At 37.3% G+C, this 23,489-nt stretch overlaps 1 protein-coding gene across 8 annotated transcripts in view; it reads left to right on the plus strand.

Moving 5' to 3' along the window:
• Window positions 1-23,489, plus strand: part of pspc1 (paraspeckle component 1) — a 109,454-nt gene that overhangs the window by 28,046 nt on the left and 57,919 nt on the right. For 3 of the 8 annotated variants that reach the window (XR_013577104.1, XM_078545473.1, XM_078545472.1), the window contains 3 exons: window positions 4,916-4,990; window positions 11,583-11,640; window positions 16,854-17,026. The exons of 1 other annotated variant lie outside the window; for it this stretch is intronic. Coding sequence is in view for 5 of the 7 variants with exons in the window: in XM_078545473.1 (XP_078401599.1) it covers window positions 4,916-4,990; window positions 11,583-11,640; window positions 16,854-17,026 (306 nt within the window). In the remaining 2 variants the exon portion in view is untranslated. Of the gene's footprint in view, window positions 1-4,915; window positions 4,991-6,600; window positions 6,826-11,582; window positions 11,641-16,853; window positions 17,027-23,489 lie in introns of those variants that run through there. 4 more of the 8 variants (XR_013577105.1, XM_078545475.1, XM_078545474.1 and 1 more) reach the window with 2 other exon arrangements.

Below are 23,489 nucleotides of genomic sequence, written 5' to 3' on the forward strand. Positions count from 1 at the left end.
TGAAATATCCTTGCCATAAGTTTGATTCTTAACTGCGTTCCTTAAAGGAGTCACCACCCTTCCATGTATTCCAAATTGAAAACTGCTGAGCCAATGCCACTGGCTTGAGACATTCCTGCACTTACCATGTGCTCTCCTACCCTGGCAGTCAGCTAATCCCTCACCGCCTGCATCTTCTGCAGCTGTGGAGTAATCTCAAGGAGGAAATCCATTACAGAAAGTCTCGTACTCCCAGATGCATTGGAGTGATTGGAACTTCAGGCGAAGCAACTTGCGACAGTTCCTGCAAATATGGTTACCCAGGGTGCACGAAGGGTCCTGTCATTACCACATAGATCTGAATGTGCATGCAGTGAGCCCCAGCTAGCCGGTCCTGATAATTAATGCACATATTGCTGCATCATTAAAACCCTGACTAATAAAATGCTTGGTATGAACTGTTTAAAAAAAAAATCTCAGAAACTGATGAAACCCAGTCTAAGAAACCCAAACACTGGCCTGAAAGACTCAGCACTAAAAGAGTAAAAAACTAACTAAAGGCATTGATGGAGCTGCTTCCTTTAATTGATTTATGCTTTAACTACTGGTCAGGGCACAGTGCTTTATTAGATGAATTTTTTGATTGTTCATTTGTTTCTACTTATACAATTGTTAGCTTTAATTCTTGCACTTGGACTTGGGACTATAGAACTATTTGGATGACGTACTAAATGTATTTACTACTTTCACTGCTACCCATAATGCACCTGAACAGTAGAATTGTGAATTTCAGAAAGACTAAGGCTGTTTCTAAATTGTGAAGCTTTTTTAAGGTCTGTGTTGTAACTGTATTCTAGTGGGATTTTTTTTTAGCAAAGTACGTAATTAATTTGCTGTAAAGTGAACCCCCCAAGACACCTTTGATAGCACCTCCCAAACCCCTGATCTATACCACCTAGGGTATAAGGGCAGCAGACACATGAACACCACCAGTTGCAAGCTGCCCTCCAAGTCATTCACCATTCTAACTTAGAACTATATCACTGTTCCTTCAGAGTTGCTGAGTCAAAGCCCTGGAACTCCCTCCCTAACAGCACTGTGGGTGTACCTGCACTACATGAACTGCAGTGGTTCAAGAAGGTGACTCGCCATCACCTTTTCAGTGGCAATTAAAAATGGGCAATAAATGCTGGCCTTGCTAGCGACGCTTACATCTTGAGAATGAATACATTTTTTTAAAATTGCCTAATTGTGCACAACTTCAGAAAATAGTAAGTTGGTGCTTTTTGTACTCTAACTTGATGGAATGAGAAACTTTTACACACTTGTTAAGTCATAAATTTGTAAAACATCCACAACCAAATCTGATCTGTTGTGCAGTGGTTACAAAAATTAAATTCAAAACAAAAACAGAAATACCTGGAAAAACTCAGCAGGTCTGGCAGCATCGGCGGAGAAAAACAAAGTTGACGTTTTGAGTCCTCATGACCCTTCAACAGAACAAAAATTAAATTCTTTAGCCCAGTATTTTGAAACTGGCAACTATTAACATGACACATTGTGTGTTAGATGGGGAGGTGGGAATGAAGAAGGAGCATGCAGTTATTACTTTGGGTAACTCCCTTTGGTTGCATAGTTTTTAGGTATTTTATTCAAGGACTGTTTCGTGGGAAGTAGCTGATTAATATTACAGGCAATGTCTTGAATTACTGAATTTTAGTTGATCTTTCCTCATCTTAAGGGAGTTCCCCTGACTGGTTCGCACACTGATCCTTAAACCCTAGTCATGTAATGATTGTGATTCCAAGCACTGAATCAAATTGCAACAGATTTATACAATGTATATTTATTACTAAATCAACACTGCTGTAATTGCAATGCAGCAAATGAAAGTGTCAAATATAATTTGGTAGATCTTCGGAAAGTTTTGAATTTTTAAGGCATGTTTGCCTGTGAGTAATTGTTGAGATTGCAGGTGTAAACCTGAGTCCTGTCATTGCACAAAACACTGGAAATGCAAACTATCTTATCATTGATACACGGATACATATTTAGTGGAAATTTGATATTTCAATTGCATGGAAGATGGTCATCAAATTTATAATTGCTCATCTTTTTCAAAGTTGGTCCTATTTGTTTGTTTATAAATTGTAAATGTACAGAATAGATTTGATAATTAACACAAAAATCATCAGCAATTGGCCTGTTCAAGTGAGAGGTCAGTTGAACAAAGTAAATGTCTGTTCATCCGTGTTTTAGTTCACGTAAAAAGATGTGATAAAGTGTAGTATATAATTAGATTTCAATTTTTCTAATTCAGTATCTTCCAATTGCTTTTGGAGTTTGCCTTCGACACAGTAGTGTAGGAAACTGTGGCTGACACTGTTGTCGAGAGAACTTTTATTTGATGTGTGTCACCAGCCACATTTATGGGTTTGAGTGGCAGCTTGTTTAACCCGGTTAAAGAATCAACATTCCCGATCCTATGTTACATGATGAAATGTTTGAGCTCTTACGTTTTCTTTTATACTTGGCAGATTTTTTAAAAGAAATGTTAATGGTTTGCTTTAAATTTGGTTTGAATTATGCCTTTCCCCAGCTCCACATTTTTTTTTGCCTTGTTGCTATATTGATTAATTCTTGTGTTTACAGGATGACTGGCCTAAGTAATTTTCCCTCTAATGTTTACTTCAAAAATTTACAAAATGCACTAGATCCAGTATTCTGCAGGCTAATGGTCTATAGGTTAGACCACACCTTGTCTAATGTTGCTTCAGTTAAAAAAAAATCTAGGTCTTTGTCATTAGTTAGCCCTCCGAGGCAGCATCACTTGCATGAATGGGCACCATTAATAGATCTTTGATAGCCTGTCCGTCCTTCAGCCTAGAGATATGCAACTTCTTTAGCGATCATTTTTGCTTAAATTAGGACCAAATCTGCACCTCCTTTGTTCTATAGAGAGGCTGTGGCACAGAATTGCATCAACTGACAGGTCAAACCAGTCTTGATCGAGGGTCAAAAATTTGAGTTGATTAATGCCCAAGTGACCCACAGTTTCAACGTAACTCTGGAAGTGGGATTTGCCGTGCCTATTATCTTTTGGGGAGATGTAAGATGAAACCAGCTGATGTGAAGCAGTAACATTGGATATCGGCCAAGGTGTCCAAGAGCTTTCCAGTTCTTGGTGTCTCTACTGTCTGCACACCAGTTCATTTGCTGTTGACCAGCCAGAGGAAGACTACCAACAAAGCTACCATCATGAGCTACCCAACTGTCAGCCCAAAAGGCTAAACTTTATAAGTTTGGTGGGCCTTCTAATTGGTTTTGGATTGCTTGCCATCAAATCCATTCGGGTTGGTACGCTCATAAATTGGCGTCACAGTTCCAACTGCCCTGTTAGCTGATGTAATGCCACCTCCTCGCTGTAGAACAAAGGAGGTACAGGCTTTACTATCGTCGTTGCTTAAATTAGAGCCAAAGAAGTTGTATTTTTCCAGACTGAAGGATGAAGAGGGTATCAAGAGGTATTAATGGCAACCTTTTGTGCAAATGATGGTGCAACAGAGAGCTAACTAATGTCAAAGACCCAGATCTTTTTTTAACTGAAGGAACATTAACTTATGCCTGTCTTTACTCTGCAAAGGATTAGTGTGTTTCATAGCCAAAGTTGCACTGGGTGCCCTGGGCCTGGGAGAGTATCCTGTAATCCAAGGAATCTTAACAGCTCTCTTAGTTGAATTTTTCTCCTTTTCTGCTTAAAGCTGCAGCACTGTTTTAGATTCCCTCTGGGTAATTGTAAAAGCTTTAGGAAGTGTTCAAACACCATCACCAAAATGGGAATTCCTGAAAGTTTTGGGTACGAACTTCCTGTTGAGAATCCATAATTCCCTTAAATAGATATCTCCGTAATGCAAGTTTTGTTCTGCCTGGAGCATCAGTGTTATCTATTCATATTCAGCTATTGCTTTGGACCAAGTCCAGGTTTGCTGATGATCTAGACATTTAAATGCAGCCTTTGAATAATTTAGATGAAAAACTACTTGCATGCACCATTTTGCAGTCAATTTGGAAAAAGCTCCCCACACAACATGGTTTTGGAAATTCTCATTTAAAATGAACAATTATGCTTTTATGGTATAATTTCTGAGTTGAGGGATTACTTGTGAATGCACTGATGCCTGCAATCTGTAATCTTGTACCATCTCTAACAATTGATCAAATTCTGCTACTTCAAGAAAGGTTGGACTTCATGATGATCTGGTGCTCAAAAAATTGGGAAAATGTCTCTTTTTAGCACAAAGCACGATATTCAAAAAGGAAAGGTTCAGCATGGCAGTGCACTGTCTTTCAGCGTTTATCAACAGTTGGGGACTGGCAGTTTGAGCGCAAAGGTTTCACATTTGGCTTTAAATATTTGAGTCAATTTTAGGGTCACAATTACCAGTACAGCTTGAATGAACTATAATGCATGTATTTTCAATGTAGCAAGGCCTTAACTACTTGAAATTCTGGGTAATGAATAATCTTCAAAATACATGCTAGTTTTATTTTTGCTAGCTAGAACTGCAATTTAAAATATATTGCAGAACTGGTGATTGTTATCTTCACGGGACCTGTTAATAGATAGGGAGAAAAATATTTCCAGGAGGTACAATGTCTGTTTTGCATTAACTTACAAATAACTATGTTGAAGCTAACAAACATTGTCCAACATCTACAAATATATAAATATTCTACAAATACAAAATATTGTCTTTGTCGTCGTTTTTGGCTATTCCACAAACGTACATTCCAGAATTGAAATTTTGAGCTCGTCTTCCATACACTTAAGATCTATGAAAGATTTGTGTATTTAGAATGTATATAATAACACCATTTTCGACTTGCATGTTTATTAATTAAATTAATTGCTCCATGTTTGAATCCCTCCAATCAGGTTTCCGCCCCTGCCACAGTACCGAAACAGCTCTTATCAAAGTTACAAATGACATCCTATGTGACTGTGTCCAAGGTAAAATATCCCTCCTCATCCTTTCGACCTGTCTGCAGCCTCTGGCACAGTTGACCACATCACCCTCTTCAATGCCTCTGCACTGTCGTCCTGCTGAGTGGGACTGCTCTCACCTGGATCTGTTCTTATCTATCTAAGCGTCACCAATGAATCACTTGCAAGGCTTCTGTTCCTGCTTCTGCACTGTTATGTCTGGTGTCCCTCAAGAATCTATCCTTGATTCCCTCCTATTTGGCATAGTGTTGGTTTTCACATGCACTGATGATACCCAGCTCTATCTCATCACCACTTTTCTTGGCTTCTGTGCTGTTGCTAAATTATCAGACTGCTTATCCATCACTGGATGAGGAGAAATTTCCTTTAATTAAGCATTGCAGAAGACTGAAGTTGTTTTCAGTCCCCGCTCCAAACTCAATTTCTTTACCCTGGCAAAAATCTGAGATTAAGCCAATTTGTTCTCAATCTTAGTATCACACTTGACCCCAAGATGAGCTGCTGACCTCATTCATGCCATCACTAAGACTGCCTATTTCTACCTCAGTAACTTTGCCCTGCCTCACCTCATTTGCTGCTGAAACCCTCAGTTACTTTGAAACCTGACTATTCCAGCATACTCATTGCTGGTCTCCCACATTTTACCTTCTGTAAGCATGAGGTCATCCAAAAATCTGGTGCTTGTGTCTTAATTTGCAGTAAGTCCTGTTCACCCACCATCCCTGTGCTTTGCTCCACATCAAACAACATCTTGATTTTTAAAATCTCATGACATCCTCCCTCCTGCAACTGTCTCCTCTAGCTCTACAAACCTCTGAGGTATCTGTGCTACTCTAATTCTGGCATCCTGTACATGCCTGATTTTTGCTCCACCATCAATTGCCATGTCTTCAGTTTCCTTGGCTCCAAGCTCCTAAATACCTTCCTGACACCCTTCTGCCTCTCTACTTCGCTTTTCTCCTTTAAGACATAATTTAAAACCTAACTCTTTAACCAAGCTTTTGGTCATCTGACGTAATTTTTCCTTATGTGGTTCGGTGTCAAAATTTGTTTTATAATGCTTCTGTAAAGCACCTTGGGACTTTTTATTACCATAAAGGTGCTAAATAAATACAAGTTGTTAAAATTCAAAATTAATTTGAACAATAGAATTTTGAAGTTAAATTCCATTTCCAGTAATTTGGCACTAATCAAGATATGCAGGTTTGATCTAACAATGAAGCTTCAGTTGTTGATCAATATATGCTCAATTTGTTATAAAGCCAGTACTGGGCAGACTTACTTTGAATTGCTTTGGTCATGTAAACAGATGAATTCTTAGGAACAACTTTTAAAATCCGGTGACATAATTTAAACTGCTAAGAGTTTTACTATTTCCATCAGCCAACTGCGAAAGAAAACAGTTGTTATAGTTGTGGTAATTGGGATGCTAAAGGATTTTGCAAAATAAACATACATCGCAGTGACAGTACATATTCAAGTTAATGACAACTTTACTTGGTATCTTCTTTCTAAAGCTGAGAATCTTGCTGTGCCGAAGGTAGTGTAGTGCTGTAATGTGAACATGATCTTGGCACTACCACTGTTAACATTTGACATTTGTTTCCTCAAAATAGTTTTGTGAGCATACAGTATGCTTGTGACCTAAGCCAGGCCTCCATGTCTATGGCAAGAATACAAGAGCTGCTACCTGATCATTCTATTGCTCTGATCCAAAATGTCTACAAGCAGGGAAACTTCACACAACATATCTCACTGTGGAACCTGTGGAAACTCGTATGCAGAATAATCCAGTGTTGCAAAGCTAGCATTAGGCTATTTGGAATCATGAGTAGTTCTAGGTATCGAGTCCACGTAATCTTGACCTTTCAGTAGGTTTGTAGAGCATACTTGATCTTATAATGATTTCCACTGTGTCACAACACTGCATTAAACTGTCCATGGTTACTAAATATGATGGTAAGTGCACATGAATTGTTGTAAATCTGTCATGAATTTAAAGTGAGTGCTTTTTTGCAATACTGATATTTAATTGTCCAGTGCTGAAGTTAGGAATTTTTTTCTCTTCTAACTGAATATTAGCCACAACGGTCATAAGTTTCAAAACCATGATATTTAACTGTACACCCTGATGAACCATTTTTAAAGCAACATAGTAGTTTAACTTCAGTTGCCAGCAAAATGCTCTCATGTACCAAGTGCCAGAATAATTTATAAAGGCATAAGAAGTGCCCACTGGGCAAAGAAGGTTACTGCAGAATTATTACAGAGTTAACATATGACAGCTTTAATCAATAAAGTGGTTTATAATTTTAAGTTCAGTCCCTGGATGAGCAATATTCTAATTTTGCACTGCTCACTTTAAACTTTTGAGTGATCATATCAGATAAGTGAAACTCATTTTCTTTTCACCGTTGTTATTTTTCTATCTGCTGAATTAGTGTGCAGGTAAAATCTGCACATCCTGTCTGAATGGTGCTGTTTCAAAAAATCTTTTCTGTGGAAAAGCAGTCTGTAGGGTACCATAATTCATTGAAAGTCTTGTAATATATATGAAAGTGTCTTTTGGTTTTCAAAGCCAAACTGGATTGCACCATTCCTGAACTGTAATTGATCAAGAATTTTTGTTTCTGACCAAATAGTCACTGGGTGAATCACCGGAAAAATTATCAAATGAAGTTTATTCAATTATGCAGTACCTATACTTTTAAGCATTTTCAGAACCTTTTCTTGAAGTGAACCTTCTCTTTGAATTCCGTATCTTGTTCGGTACTGTAGTATAAAGAAAAAAAATATAACCCCTGATAACTGAAAGGTTATAAATGCTCCCAATTTAGGAATTTCATCTCAAATTATAGATTGATTGAAGGGTCGTAGCTATGTTATGGCATACTGTTTATATATTTGAAAAACTTAATGGTTAGCTCATGCCTCATTTGGTACCAGGCCTTCAATTAAGAGCTGTAATAATTTGCACATGGGTTTTTTTTTCATTAGTATATTTTTTCTGATTCCTTCAGTAGTCTTGCATCTGTGCCAGTTTGCCATTCCAAACTTGGCATAACTGGGGACTAAACACTAACATCGAGAAAAATACCCAAAGCTGAAAATTGATGAGACAGATTGATGGTATAAAAAATAAAAACAACATGCCGAAAATACTCATTGGATGTGGCAGTATCAGCATTTCCTGTTTGTATTTCAGATTTCCAGCAAACACCATATTCTGCTTTTTGACAGTATATGATGTTGGTAATTTGAAATCCTTTCAGTTTCATTGCTCAGTTTTGATTTGTACTGATAATTAACTAGCCATGACCTTGTTATTTATGTGGAATTGTTGCATTTTAGTTCAAAGTACAAATATGGCTGATTTGAATAACAACGAGGCTGAAGTAAACAGGGTTCCCAAGAGGGAAATCAAATTGCAATGTGCAAATCTCAAGGTTAGAATCTCTAAATTCTAAGCATCAAGGATGGCTTTTTTGGGAAGTGTAGGTGAATCATTACCATGGATGGTATTTTCAAATTGAGCTAAATCCATGTTACCTCATCTTGAGTTTCATAGAGTTCATAGCGCAGATTGGCAGGAAGTGAATATAATATAGGAAAATAGATGGTAACCTCAACTTTTTAAATTACAGGACATTTACCAAATTTGGAGCAGCGGATTAAGTCAAGCACATACATATAATGTGATATAAAGTTGAAATCCAAATCAACAAAAACGCACTGTTTTCAAAAGACTTGAAGGAAAAGTACTGAGATAACCTTTAGAAGCTGTTTAGTTCTTTGCAATGGAGGAAACATTCATAAAGAATATTTTGTCAATTATTATAGCTGGCTGAGTGATTGCAAAGTTTTTACAGGGAGTGGATTTTGATCAAAGAAAAATACACTTAACCGGTAACAAAATTTTTCATCAATGGTACTGTACATTGAGTCAACACATCTGCTATTAGTATTCAGTGCCTTGCAGCAATGATTTATGCAAGGCTGCATTAATTTATTCCATGAATTACATTGAAGAATGTGATTTATTCATATAGGGCTTAGAACATTGTATTTGTCATAGTTATGACTGCAAAAGTGAAGCACATCTTTTTTTGAGAATATCTGCTTTTGTAGAATTGTCCTCTGAATCACTTCAGTCAAACAGATTTAAATTTTTTTTTACAGTGGCGATATGGCGGATTTTACTTTAATAAACTCAACAAGACCTTTTTTATGAGTATTACTAACAATGAAGAAAATTGTATTGAACAAATTAGAAAAATCAAGAGTGAACTGTTGGTCTGCCAGTCAGTGGTAACTGAATGGAACTCTATACTTGCAGAAATAATTCTTGAACTATAGCAAATTGTTCAAATGACTGCTACCATATGCTTGAATATAGAACATGCAGCAGCAGTGAGGAATACCATTACATAATTAAAATGAGTGGAGGGGGTTGTCATATGAATCAAAGATAACATTGTAACTTCCTGTATACCACAAAGAAACTCCTACTCTGCTCCAGTTGATTCCACTTATGTCATTTCAAATTTGCTGTTTTGCTGATCTAATATATAATACAAGTACTTGTATAAAATTAAAAATGGAATATAATTTTACAACTATTATATCTGCAGGTCCTGGTGCAATCATAGTTCACTTCACCTAAGCACTAAATGTTGACTTAACACCCCTTGTGGAAATTTATAAATTTGCAGCTTATTCACACTAAGGTACACTGATGAAATCTGACACTTCAGGAGCATGATTGTACTAGAAGCACTTCTCTAGAATAGAACTTTGTAAATTATTTATTCGTGGATTTTATTTTAAGTGCAGTGTATTCTTGGATAGGGGATGAATTAAACATGGGAAGGCCTCATGGGCACCGGGTACTGCAGGCCCTAAAGGCTTAGAGGATCCCCAGGAGTTTGAGTTACTAGATAACTGTCTAACTTAACCCAGTATTCCATATTCTATATATTTTTTTCTGTATTTGTTGGCTCAGTATCATATTTCTGATACTTCAATACTGAGGTATTTTATCCAATGGGACTACTGTTTTCCAGTGGGAAGCTGGCAGTCTTTTTAGAAGTTAAGATGGGAAATGTTATGGCATCTGTGCTCTGCCTGAGGGTAGGTCCATGACTCATTGTCTGCTGATGCTTTATCTTGAGCTGTTTTCTTGGCAGTTTTTGTCAGTGGTAGTTTGCCATTGCCTTCCAGCATCGGGCAGGGCAAGGAGGAAGGCCCCAAGTCTACCTTAGCTGGAATGGGAACCGAACCCATGCTGTTGATGTTATTCTGAACAATACATTAATCACCTAACCAACTGGGCTAACTGACTGCCCTAAAATGGGAGATAGCCCATACAAAATGTTTGAAAACAATTGTTCTAGAGGATGCAAAAGCATGGCTGAAAAAAATGCATGTGGATAGGTTTATATAATTTATTTGTAGGAACCTTTAGTTCTGCTACCAAATGAGGCATTTTTTTTAAGTTAATAAAATGCTGCTTTTGTTGAAAATTTCCATTAAACAGAAATAAACTAACGTTGCATTAAATTATGTTTCTGAATGTATTGTGTTAAGCACTAGAAAAGCAGAGTTATGGTTCTAAGTTGAAATCCTTTAATACAGATGCTAACTTAACATTAACATTTTACTTAGTTGTATGTTCTGTATAATTTGTTTTTTTTAAGTTGAGATTTTTGTTTTCAGGTATGTCTCCTGTGGAAGGGCGCAATTTGCATATTTTCCTTGATTTACAGCAACAAACTTTGTAAAACATATGATTATTCCTGGGGGTAAATTACAGGTTTTGTGTAATTCTGATTGAATGAATGAATGAAGCTAATAATCTGTGCCATATGACTGGATTCATTTTTCTGGCGATGACTACAATGGACAAAGTAAAGCTCATTTTACCAGAAAGATGGCTTTGTTTTCTTGATAATATTTGTCGGAAAACCTGAGATTCTGATGATACCTGAAATAATATTGCTGAAGTAAAAGTCTTGAATCACTGTACTTTATCCAACCATGTGGAGAATAGGCAGGCACGTATGAAATGGTTGATGTGTAATATTTCATACTTTGCAAACTGATTTTCTGTAATGTATCAAAATACAAGGATGCGAAACTTGTTTCGCTGATTGCTAAGTGGAAATGCATTCATTATAATGTAACTAAGATACTTTCATTTAAAAAAATGTCAGATATTGGGGGCACTTTTCAAATTTGGTGATACAAAAATTGGCAGAAGTGAAATTGAAGTAGATGCAAAGGAAGATTGGGAGGAGTGGTAGAACGGGCTGCTTACCCACTACTGCCAGTTTTCCACTCCACTGGAGTTTAAAATTACCCCCATTATCTGTTTCACAGAGGGGACATTCTGTATAAGTGAGATACAGTTGGATTTCAACCTGCTTATTTTTTTTTTTCTTCCCTGCCCAGTATTCAGATTTTTAATCGTAGCCCTGGATAGTTACTGGGGTTTTTTTGGTAGAGCAAATAGGTTTTTTGCACCATTAAAGGTAAGACATTAAACGTACACAGATAACCTGTGCTGGTAGGTTGACCATGAAAATGTTTTTATTTTCAGAGAGAACAGGATATGAGGATGGGTGATATGGGTCCACGTGGAGGAATTGGCATGGGAGGTAGGGTTTTAATCCATGAAAACACCTGAGGTGTTGGACATCTGTTACTTCATGGTTGTGCCTAGCGATGTTCTTTGGGACTGTACCTGTTTGAAAGATGAAATTAAGTTTACGTGTAAAGGTGTAAATGCTGTGCTTCAAAAGTTGTAAAGCTACATCTAGTACATATACTTAAGAGTTTATAATATGGAATACAGCTTGAAAAATTGATTAGTATCTGTAATATACAACATCTTGCACATATCTGTACTATGGTGTATGGTTGCTTTTCTTCTAGTGTGAAACACTGGGGATGGGAGCTTAGAGGTTTATATTACTGGACTAGTAATCCAGAGATTTGGAGTAATAATCCAGGGACATGGATTCTAATTCCACAATAGCGGCTGGGAATTTACTTTCAGTTAATTAAATAGATCCGGATTTTTTAACTGCTCTCTGAAAAGTCGCACAGTTGTATCAGTTTGCTGACCGTCCAAAGTGCAGCGGTTCAGGAAGGCAGCTTGTCACCACCACCGCTAGGGTAATTAGGGATGAGCCCACATCCTGTGGCTGACTAATCAACTCTGATATAATTACTTTGTTTTTAAATTATACTCTATGGCTGCTTTTGTCATAAGGTTATATCACTTTTGGGGGAAAAAGGTCCTCATTTTAGGCTTACCAAGCTTTTATTCATATTACCAATTTTATTTATTTTTGTAATTTGCTGATGTCTGATTGTTCTAAACCATTTTGCAAACTTCAAGCAATAACACCATGTATATAATACGAGAGATAATTTGGTAAAATCGAGTTGCGCTGTCTGGCGATGTCATATTATGGTACAAGTTGCACGCTTTTTTGAATTGTGGTAAACCATTATCTTCTGAAGTATCTGAACATTGTAAAGCTACATCTTGTACTGAAGATATGATGTGGACTGCAGCTTGTTAAAACCAATTAGTATTTCTAAGACTTCAGCGTGACGCATAAGTTTTCATCATATACTCTGAAAGCAGTGGTCAAGTAAGCATCCTTGTGTTTATATGTTTCACTGAGGTGTGGATAATTATACTGTTCATTTTGCTTTAAATCACACTGCAGTGGAATATTTTTTGCCTTAACGAATAGCAATTCCGAATACGAACACGACCCGTTCTTGTTTTGGTTTCACCAAGCTGGTTTATTCCTGTTGTCAGTATTGAGGTTTGGCAGTCCTGAAAAACTTAATACTCCAGCAGTATAATGTATATAATAAAGAGAACTTGATTCTTGATGTCACATTGTTATTGTATAAGATGTACCTTACTTAAAATTGTGGTAAACCATTATCAGTATATATGGGTTGACGTGAACATTACTTAAAGGTTTACTTTCCAATTAAATTTGAATAGCCATAGATAATCACAATTCTCAAGTTCTACCGTTTTAAAACTCTACACATGCATCACTGGGAGTGACAATTGAATAAAAATTGCAAGAAGTGTTTTGGCCATTCTAGTGCAACCTCAAGGTTTACAAAAAAACAGAAGAAAGCCTTGGATTTATATAACACTTCTCAGCGCCTCAGGACTTGCCTAAGTACTTTTGAAGTCTAGTCACTGTTGTAAAAATATAGGAGGATGATACAACCAAATTAGTGCACAGCAAGGTACCACAAACAGCAATTTGATGACCAGATAGTTTTTTTTTAAATTGTGTTGATTGAGGATAAATATTGGCCAGGACAATCCATTGCTGCAATGGATTGCAGAAACTCTTCAAATTGAACTTCGCACCCTGACCCCCAACCACTCTTAATGAATAACTGTCTCCAGTGACAGATGAGAATCAAAGTGTGGCTAACTGCTTTTCTGTTTAGTAAATAAAAAAAATGTATGGCGATCACTGGGCATGCTAATAATGTTTAGCCCAAACACACACCCAGTCCGAGGAATACAGTGTTTTGCTTTCAATGGAGACAGTGATCAGTCAAACTGCATGCTTGAAACAGTCATTACTTTTGGAATTTTCCCTGCTTATTTGATGAGGTGAATTTAGGAGTAACGGCAGCGTCATTGTTTGGTTTGTCTATACCCCATGTTATGAGTAGGTCTATAAAAACTACAAATACAAAGTAACATTCCTGCCTTACATGTGGAACTGTCGGCCAAATCTAGAAAAAGTGAAATCCATGGCATCAATTGCAATGCTATCCAATTTAAACTGCTGACTAGCCTTAGGCATAACTGAAGAGTGTTAGCTGCACACACTAATTTTAGTAGAAAACATCTTGTATACGATACAGATAAATGCACTTTACGCAATAATTTTTACTTGGCAAACATCAACCACCGTTCAGTGAAAGAAAGGAAGTCAAGTGTTTGAAACAATCACAAGATACCTCTTGCCATTTTACCAACAAATGCATGCATGGTGAAAGTAAACATGCAGATACCATATTAATGAGTATTGAGATCACATGCCCAATGATGTCTACTCCTTTTAATCAGAAATCCAGTTCACCACTTCTTGATTCCTACTATAGCTTGTGGTTAATGTATTGGATAATGCTGGTGTATTAACACTGAGGGCAGCTGTTCATTGGAAGTGGCTGGGGAAAGGTCTCCAACTGATGGTGTTTTGCAGCACCTCATTTGCATTGCAGCAGTACTATCTGAGTTGAGAATCCTAGAAGCAGCATTATAATGTAACTAGCGTTAACATGGGTTTCCGTGTTTTAAACCAAGTTACTAAATTGAAACTGGGTTGAAAAAAATACATACTTGTTGACTTGTATTCAGACTGAATAAGACTATCCTAGAAATAAAATTAAGTTTTCTGCATCAATAACATTATTTTGGAAATAATTTAGCAATTCATTACTGTTTCAGCATTATTAATGGTTATGCTTCATACCTAAAAGACAACCAATCATTATACTGCATTCCAGCAGTAATAAGATTTCTGCTAAATGGAACTTAATAGAATTCTGGTTTCACTTGTCCCCCCTCCAAACAGGTTTGTGTGCTCAAACTAGGTTTATCCAAGAGTAACAGAACTATTTATTGCATGCATTCTGAGATAGCATTCTTTACATGTCTCTCACAACCCATTCCTTATTTTGGTATTTTTTTTCCCAGAAAGAACTCCAATACTGACCGGGTACTTCTAGAATGTATTCTAGCTGAAGTGCATGTTGCCTGTAGAAATAATTAGATAGAGAAAAACTGTTTGTGTTGGCGGAAGAGTCAAGAACCATAGAGCACCAACTGAAGGTGTTTGGCAAAAGAACCAGCTGCTACATGAGAATTTTTTATGCAGCGAGTGGGTAGAATCTGGAATGTCCTGCCAGAGTGTGGTAGAGGCGGATTCAATCCTAGTTTTCAAAAGGGACCGGATTAGCACCTGAAGAGAGAATTTGCAGCACTGGGTGGAAGGCAGGGAATGGGACTAACTAATTTGCTTTGTAGTCAGTGTGGGTATAATGGACCCAATGGCTGCCTACCGTGCTGCAACTATTCTATGAAATCTGCTTAATTTTATCAGCCAGTCTAAATGTAAGAAAACTGACATATGCTTAGGAAATGAGATTTGGGCAATCGTGTTTTAATAATCCATCAGATGTATGTTAGAGGTGCAAGTGGAGTAAAATACATTCTGTCGGCCCAGTGGTTTACATGTGCCCGACACAAATTATGAAGAGTTTTGTTATTTGCCTTACCTTTTTCATAACCACTCAGGTGTGTAACATAGCAGAGCCGCTATCTAACAAAAACTTTTAAGACGTTGCACATGGTTAAGTTGGCATGGGCTACTAAAATGCAGCTTTGCTGATTACTTAGGTCATTATGCAAAGTTGGAATGGTTTGAACTTTGTAGGCTTGTTGCCTCGTGCGTTTTGTAGCTAACCGCTTCTCTTCTCCTTCATTCCCTCACCAACCACCATTATATCAGCAAAGCTACGTTAGAAGGACATAATTGTAGGATGACATATCTTAAATAACAATTTCTAAATTGTGTACCTGGATTTGGTATCTTGTCTGTACAATATTTCACTAGCTGAACTTAGTGATTTTGGGGAGCAAATCCTAGCCTGCAGGAAAGATAAAATTAACTAAGGGCTTCAATTTTAGCTCCGATTCCTTGTTTCAAGTTACTATTGTGTGGCTTAGTAGTATTAATAACTTGGAACTGAATAGTTCAAAAAAGGTCATATCAGGAAGGTTCAGTACCGTATATATTTTATTAATGCTTTGATCCTTTTTTAATGTTTGGTTTAAAATGAAAACATCAGGAGGTCGATCTGTTAAAATGGGCAAAGCAGTGTTGCTTCGCATAATTTTCAGCTGATGAACTCTGGTGATGTGAAGCAAAATATTACAAAATTGGCTATGACTAATATTCTTCCAAAAGAGTTCTGTTCTCATCTTTCTTTCAGTTCTGGTCTGAAGACACAATGTATGCTACATTTTAGTCAGTTCATTATCCTCAAACGACTTCATATGGGTGTAACCTAAATAAAAACCATATGTCTATGCCAGTAGAAATTTGCACTCGACTCGGGGAGAAAAATTCGTGATTTGGTAGCCCTGGTCTTTATACATAATTGATTTCTTTCCTAGTAAAATAGTGGCAAAGACCTTCCCAATTAGTAGCTTATAATATAGGACTGAAGGCATTATGACTTCTGTGGAGAGGGAAAATGGATACATTTGCTTAAGCTTGTGAAGAATCTTCCAAATGGGTTGAACAGACTGACCACAGTTTTTAGTTTATAACATGAAAAAATAATTTTGCAGCCCTAAGGGACACTTGGAAAAAATCCAAAATTACTTGATGTTTGGTCTTATTGTGAATAGGTGTTTCTTTGGATGATAATCAAGTTATCTTGTCATTGTTTTTCCTGTTTCAATTGTGAATCAAATGGAAACATCCAATGTATTTTAATTGATATTTTATTTCTTGTTACGGAGAGCTTGTTTATGAAGCAAAGATGTTGGAAAATATTTGGGGGGGTGGTGGTGTGTGTGTGTGTGTGTGTGTGTACATTTTACGCGGTATAATTTGTACAGTCCCAAAGAACAATTTTTGCAGGCTGTTACTCAGGTAGCAGTTGCCTTGCATGGTCCGTCTATTAAATAAGCATGTTTCTATATTTATTTACTAAGTTTCTACAAATATTCAATCCAGTTAATTGCCTTGGAAGAATAATTAGATTTAGGCTAGATCTAAGTACCCACTATTTTGCATAGATGCGTATAGCCCGGCTCCTGCTGGCACCCAAGGCCCTGCTCCACTTATGGGTATGAACATGAACAACCGTGGACCTATGCCTGGCGCTACATTGGGACCTGTCCCAGCCATTGGGCCAGAAGGAACTGCAAATCTGGGAACACCCATGCTGGGAGACAACGGTGGAACAATGGTAATGTATTAAACCACCTAATGTTTATTGCCTTATTTTTTTAAGTAACGTAAGATATGTTTACACTAACACTCAGACTGGCATGATCTTTTATCAAAGGTTTGCATATTTCAGAAAGTTTTGATCGTACCTATTTGCATAATTTTCAGCACAAATACTTTCTAGCAAACATATTTGTAAAAATTATAACAGGTAAAAAGCTGGATTATCAAAGCAGTTCAATGTCATCAGGTATGTTTTAGATGATCCTCAAGTTAGGAAAATGGGTGCCCTGATGCACAAATTATCAGTTTATACATGCGTATGATGGAGTGAAAATTATAGAATACTGTAACGATAGTGATTGCACAGTATTGAAATTGTAAAATGAGTATAGGTCCATTTGAAATTGGGCATATTCGGAGTATAGCTATTAATAAAAGCTCATGAGATATTCATGCTTTAATATTTTGGTATACAGATAAACCTGGATTGTGAATTTCAATAGACAAGTAATTTTATCTAGGATTAATTTTTAGTTTTTTTAAAGCGCACTAGTTATTGGAGGAAACATAAATTATGGTAATGATTACAGTATTTGGAGGACCATGCAGTATGTCAAATTAAATGACTGTACTTTTATATATTCTGATAGACTTAAGACCAGTTCGAATTTTGGTAAAGTTTTCTATGTCATATTTCAGGACAAAGTTTAAGTAAAATCCAAATATCATCTTTTAAAGGGGTTTGTGTAACACTAAGCATTGGCTCATATGAGACATCTGCCATTGCACTTTACACAAAGCAAGCATAAAATTAAAACAATGCTGTAAATCATTTCAAGTTTCCTAGGCTATGTCACAGAAATTGTTTATGACACTTCAAACTTTGCTGTAAATACAGCACAGAACTGCACAGTCTAAACAATGTGCCAAGCTTTCTGAAAGTGTAAACATATCTTTCGGATATTGAACTCTTAATTCATGCAAAAAATTGTTTGCATCTTCACATTTGTGCGAAGCTGAAGTTTGCCAGGGCTAGAATTTAAACTGTAAAGTAATACAGCACAATGCTAAAATGGGAAACTGAGAATTCTGTAAGCATTCGTATTTCCATTCATATCTCAGCAGTTTTGGGGTATATTGTATGCCTAGGTAATATCCTGTGTACTGTTAGATTTGGTTATGCTCGAGATAATGGAAAAAAGGAAATTCTAGCCCTACTTCTGATCAAAATTGGAAACTTGAATTGTTTGTTTGAATTTGGTATACAAAATAAAATAGAGACAAAAAATGAAATAAACTTCAAAAGTGGGTGCAGCCCATATCAGAGTGTGCCAATTTAAAATGGTTACATTTATTTAAGTCATCAGAAGCTAAGATTTTTCAAGTACTAGTAACAAGCACAGGTATTGGATTTTAAATTCTAAAATTTGTGAACTCTGGCTAGCAGCTTTTTTATGTATTTTGACCTGGGCTGGAATGTAACTCTGAGCATATAGAGAAGGTTCCATCTCTGATCTGAAATTTTCTTCTGTAATGGAGAATAGTTTCACAAATAGGAAGCAGAGATAGAAGTGGACATCCTTGCAAGCTGAAAAAAATATTGCCAATATCTTCCTCTTTCAGTGGTGTGCTGCCTTCCATTTTAGTTTTATCGCTAACTTTTTATTAAAAAATCTTTTTGACTTTTTTCCTTATTGGTACAGCGACAGAATTATTTTTAAAAAGGCCCCTCTCCCACCCAGAATTGAACCACTAGCCAGAAGAAAAGTAGATTTCATAATTGTTAAAATTTCTGAGAGGACAGAACTGCTATAGGTGACAGGATGGTCGTATTTTTTTTTTGTCCCATGAACCAGTAGCAAACATCCACTTACCTACGTTAGCATATGGTATATTTGGCCACAGAAAAATAACCGGTAAGATGGATTTTGTTTATTTGATTGGACTGCATTTGCTGCTGCTTGTTGCAAATGGGAACCAACTTGATATTCTCCCTTTGTATCAGCTTATATAAGCCATACGTATATACGTTGGGAATTAGCTTTACTATGTGTTATCTAACATCTGTTTAGTGCATGGAAAGGACATTACTGTTTTGGGATTTCCCAATGGACTTTTTAATACAAAAACAACAAAACTCTTTTCGTTTAGTACAAGACCATAAGACATAGGAGCACAAGTAGGCCGTTCAACCCATCGAGTCAGCCATTCGGTGAGATCATGGCTGATCTGCTAATCCTCAACTTCACTTTCCTGCCTTTTCCCCATAACCCTTGATTCCCTTACTAATTAATATCTGTCTATCTCAGCCTTGAATATACTTGACAACCCAGCCTCTAAAGAATTCCACAGATTCACTACCCTGGGAGAAGAAATTCCTCCTCATCTGTTTTAAATGGGTGACCTCTCACTGAGATTATGCCCTCTTGTCCTAGACTCTCCCACAAGGGGAAACAACCTCTCAGCATTTACCCTGTCAAGCCCACTAAGAATCTTATGTTTCAATAAGGTTGCATCCCATTCTTCTAAACTCCAGTGATTACAGGCCCAACCTACTCAACCTCTCCTCATAAGAAAATCCCTCCATACCCAGGATCAACCTAGTGAATCCTTTCTGGACTGCCTCCAATGCCAGTACATATTTCCTTAGATAAGGGGACCAAAACTGTTCACAGTATTCTAGGTGTGGTCTAACTAGTGCCTCGTATAGTTTTAGCAAGACTCCTATTTTTATACTCCATTTCCTTTGAAATAAAGGCCAACATTCCATTTGCCTTCCCTATTACCTGCAAAACTTGTATGCTAGCTTTTTGGGATTCATGCACTAGGACCCCAAAATCCCTCCTTTCTTCAGTCTTTACCCACTTAAGTAATATTCAGCTCCTCTATTCATCCTGCCAAAGTGCATAACCTCACATTTTCCATCTGCCAACTTTTTGCCCGCTCATTTAACCTGCCTATATCCCTCTGTAGACTCTTTGTGTCATCCTCACCACCTGCCTTCCCATCTATTTTTGTGTCATCTGTAAACTTGGTGATACTACATTCATTTCCCTCATCCAAGCCATTAATATATATTGTAAATAATTGAGGCCCCAGCACTGATTCCTGTGGCACTCTACTAGTTGCAGGTTGCCATCCTGAAAATGCCCCCTGTCTTCTATTAGTTAGCCAATCCTCTATCCATGCTAATATACTACCTCCAACACCATGGGTTCTTATTAAGTAGCCTTACGTGTGATACCTTATCGAACAACTTTTGGAAATCCAAATATATTACATCTACTGGTTCTCCTTTATCTATCCTGCTTGTTACCTCCCCAAAAAATTTTAATAAATTTGTCAGGCATGATTTCTCCTTCATGAAGCCATGCGGACTCTGCTTGATTATATTGTGCATTTCTAAATGCTCTGCTATTATATCCTTTATAATAGACTCTAATGTTTTCCCAGTGACGGATGTTAAGCTAACTGGCCTATAGTTACCTGTTTTTTTTGTGTGTCTATCCCTTTTTGAATAAGGACAGTTTTCCAATCCTCCTAGGACTTATCCAGAATCTAAGGATTCTTGAAAGATTGCTATCAGTGCATCCACTATTTGTGTAGCTATTTCCTTTAATATCCTAGGATGCAACCTACCAGGGGACTTATTGGCCTTTAGCCCCATTAATTCCCCTAATACTTTCTCTCTAGTGATAGTTATTGTATTTATTTCCTTCACCACCCCACCACCCCCCTTTTTTTTTTGGCCCCATGATTATTTAGCATTTTTGATTTGCTATTAGTGTCTTCTACCGTGAAGACTGATGCAAAGTATTTATCCAACTCCTCTGCCATTTCCTGGTTCCCCATTATTATTTCCCCAGCCTCATTCTCTAAGGGGCCTATATTCACTTTGGCCTCTCTCTTCCTTTTTATATATTTAAAGAAGCTGTTGCTCTCCATTTTTATATTGGTTGCTAGTTTACCCTCAAAGCTTATTTTCTCCCTCTTTATTATTATTTTGGTCATCTTTTGTTGGTTTTTAAAACTTCCCAATCCTCTGTCTTATCACTAATCTTTGCCACATTGTATGCTTTTTCTTTCACTTTGATACTATCCTTAACTTCCTTGGTTAACCATGGTCAGTTTATCCCCTTACTAGAATCCTTCTTCCTCACTGGGATATTTCTTTGCTATGAGTCATGAACTATTTTCTTAAACGTCTGCCATTGTTCATCAACCATCTTTTCTGCTAAACTCCTTTCTCAGTCCACTCCAGCCAACTCTATTCTTTGTAATTACCCTTATTTAAGTTTAGCACAGTTGTTTCCAAACCAAGTTTCTCACTCTCAAACTGAATGCTAAATTCCACCATGTTATAGTCACTGTTTCCTTGGGGATCTTTTACTCTCAGATCATTTATTAAATCTGCCTCATTACACATCACCACATCCAAAATAGCCTGATCCCTGGTTGGATCCATAACATATTGTTCTAGGAAACTGCCCCGAATACACCCTATGAATTCTTGCTCATGGCTATCTCTGCCAATTTGATTTTCCCAACCTACATGAAGATTAAAGTCACCCATGATTAATGTACAGCCTTTTTTACATGCCCTCATTATTTCCTGATTTATTCTCTCCTACAGCATAGCTACTGTTATGGGGCCTATAGACTACTCCCATCAGTGTCTCTTTCCCTTTGTTATTTCTTGCCTCCACCCGTATGGATTCCAGATCTTCCGATCCAAGATCATTTCTTGCTCTCATACCTAGCATTTTGATAATTTGATTAAACCATATCAAAATGGTACCCCTTTAAATGTGGTCTTCAGTATCTGCCATTTCCAAATAGTCCATAATGCAGCTCTCTGTTTCAAGAAAAATCCCACACAAATCTGCTGGTAAGGAATGAATCCATGCTGCAGTTTTGGCAATGCAGTAGGATTCTGTTCATTTTCCACATCCAGTACAGTGCTTCAGTTGGAACTTGTATTGTCAAGTTGGTAAAGCTGGTCCTGAGGAGAGCAGTACAACCGGGAGAGGCCTAGTACACCCCCAATAAGAGCTGGAGGCTTTGTTTCATTCCCCATTGGAAAATCTGCTGTTTCTGCTAGTAGGTTTTTCAGATATGGGCTTTTCATTCATGGAGCTTTTCATATTCACTGTTGCTCTTTTCAGCGAATATGAGAGTTCATTGCAGTCAAGGCTTAGCCACTTCAGAGCAACCCAGTAAGCTCTTTTAAGAAGATTTGCGCAGAGTAACTGAACCTATGTACGCCAGCATCCCTGAGTGCACCCTCCTCCTCCAAGACTATGAAAAATCAAGGGACAATTGCAACTCCTGTTTGTGTGACTTCCCTGTCCACTATTCCTGCAAAAAGCAGCAAAGATGCATTAAAAAAGTGAGAAATGGAAAGAGAAAAGGAAGGTGTGGAAAGTCAAGCGAACAAGACCTGATGAACGTGTTGGACAAGAGGGTGGGAGTTGTTGGGGGATGGGGTGGGGGTGGGGATGTTGGGTGGAGAAGAGTAAGGGAGCTGGAATTGCAGGAAGAGGAAGATGGGGAAGGGGAGGTGCAAGAAGGACTGAATAAGGTGGAAAGACGAAATACAAGACAAGAGAAACAGATCCCAGTGAAAGAAGTGGCGGGGAAGAGGAGACGGAAGAAGTGGGGAGTAAGTGATTGAGCATTACATAGAGGAGTGAGGGTAGTGGAGGTGATCAGGGTAGGGAACAAGTGTAAATGGTGGGAGAGAGAAGTGGAGGAGGAGCAGTGAGATGGATTTGAGTGGGCTAGGGATGCTCAGAATAGGCTAAGTGAAAAGCAGGGATTGTGGTGAAAATAGCATGGTCCAATTAGTAGTATCGAAGGAGCTTGAAGGTTGCACATGTTTTGAAACAATTGAATCATACATTGCACATTTCCTATTTGTGGCATTCTTCAAAAGGATACCCCTGATCTAATTATTTAAAATGAGTTCAGAAAAAATAAAAACATTGTGCTCATTTATACTATGATTTGCGTAAACCCTAATGTAAATATTAAGTTTTGGAAGGTGACATAAATTTAGCAGCAGACCAAAATTTTTAACACCATGTAAACCAGCAGGTACTGACATTAACTGAGATATCAAATGAGGTAATATTAAAAAATACTTAATATTTTATTGCTGAAAGTGGAACTGGTCAGTTATTAAAAGATATGGTGATTTTTTTTTTTTAAAAATGGTTGCAGCTTGAGGTATACAAATCTATCTTTGAGGTGTGGGAAAAGATTTCTGATTCCTTAGTTGATTGCATAATTACAACTTATGTAATTAATGTTTTGAGATTTGCCATGTGTTATTGATGTTTGTCATGGAAACTTGGCTTTTACAGTAAACCTGGGTCTTTAAAGTACAGAGAAAATCAGATTTATAATTTAAAAATCTAGTGTATTGTGATGAATTTTCATTATCAGTTTGGAGTTCTTACAAAAAGTTGGAAGCACCC

Source organism: Cetorhinus maximus, chromosome 7, assembly GCF_964194155.1.
Source record: "Cetorhinus maximus chromosome 7, sCetMax3.hap1.1, whole genome shotgun sequence".
NCBI lineage: Eukaryota > Metazoa > Chordata > Chondrichthyes > Lamniformes > Cetorhinidae > Cetorhinus > Cetorhinus maximus.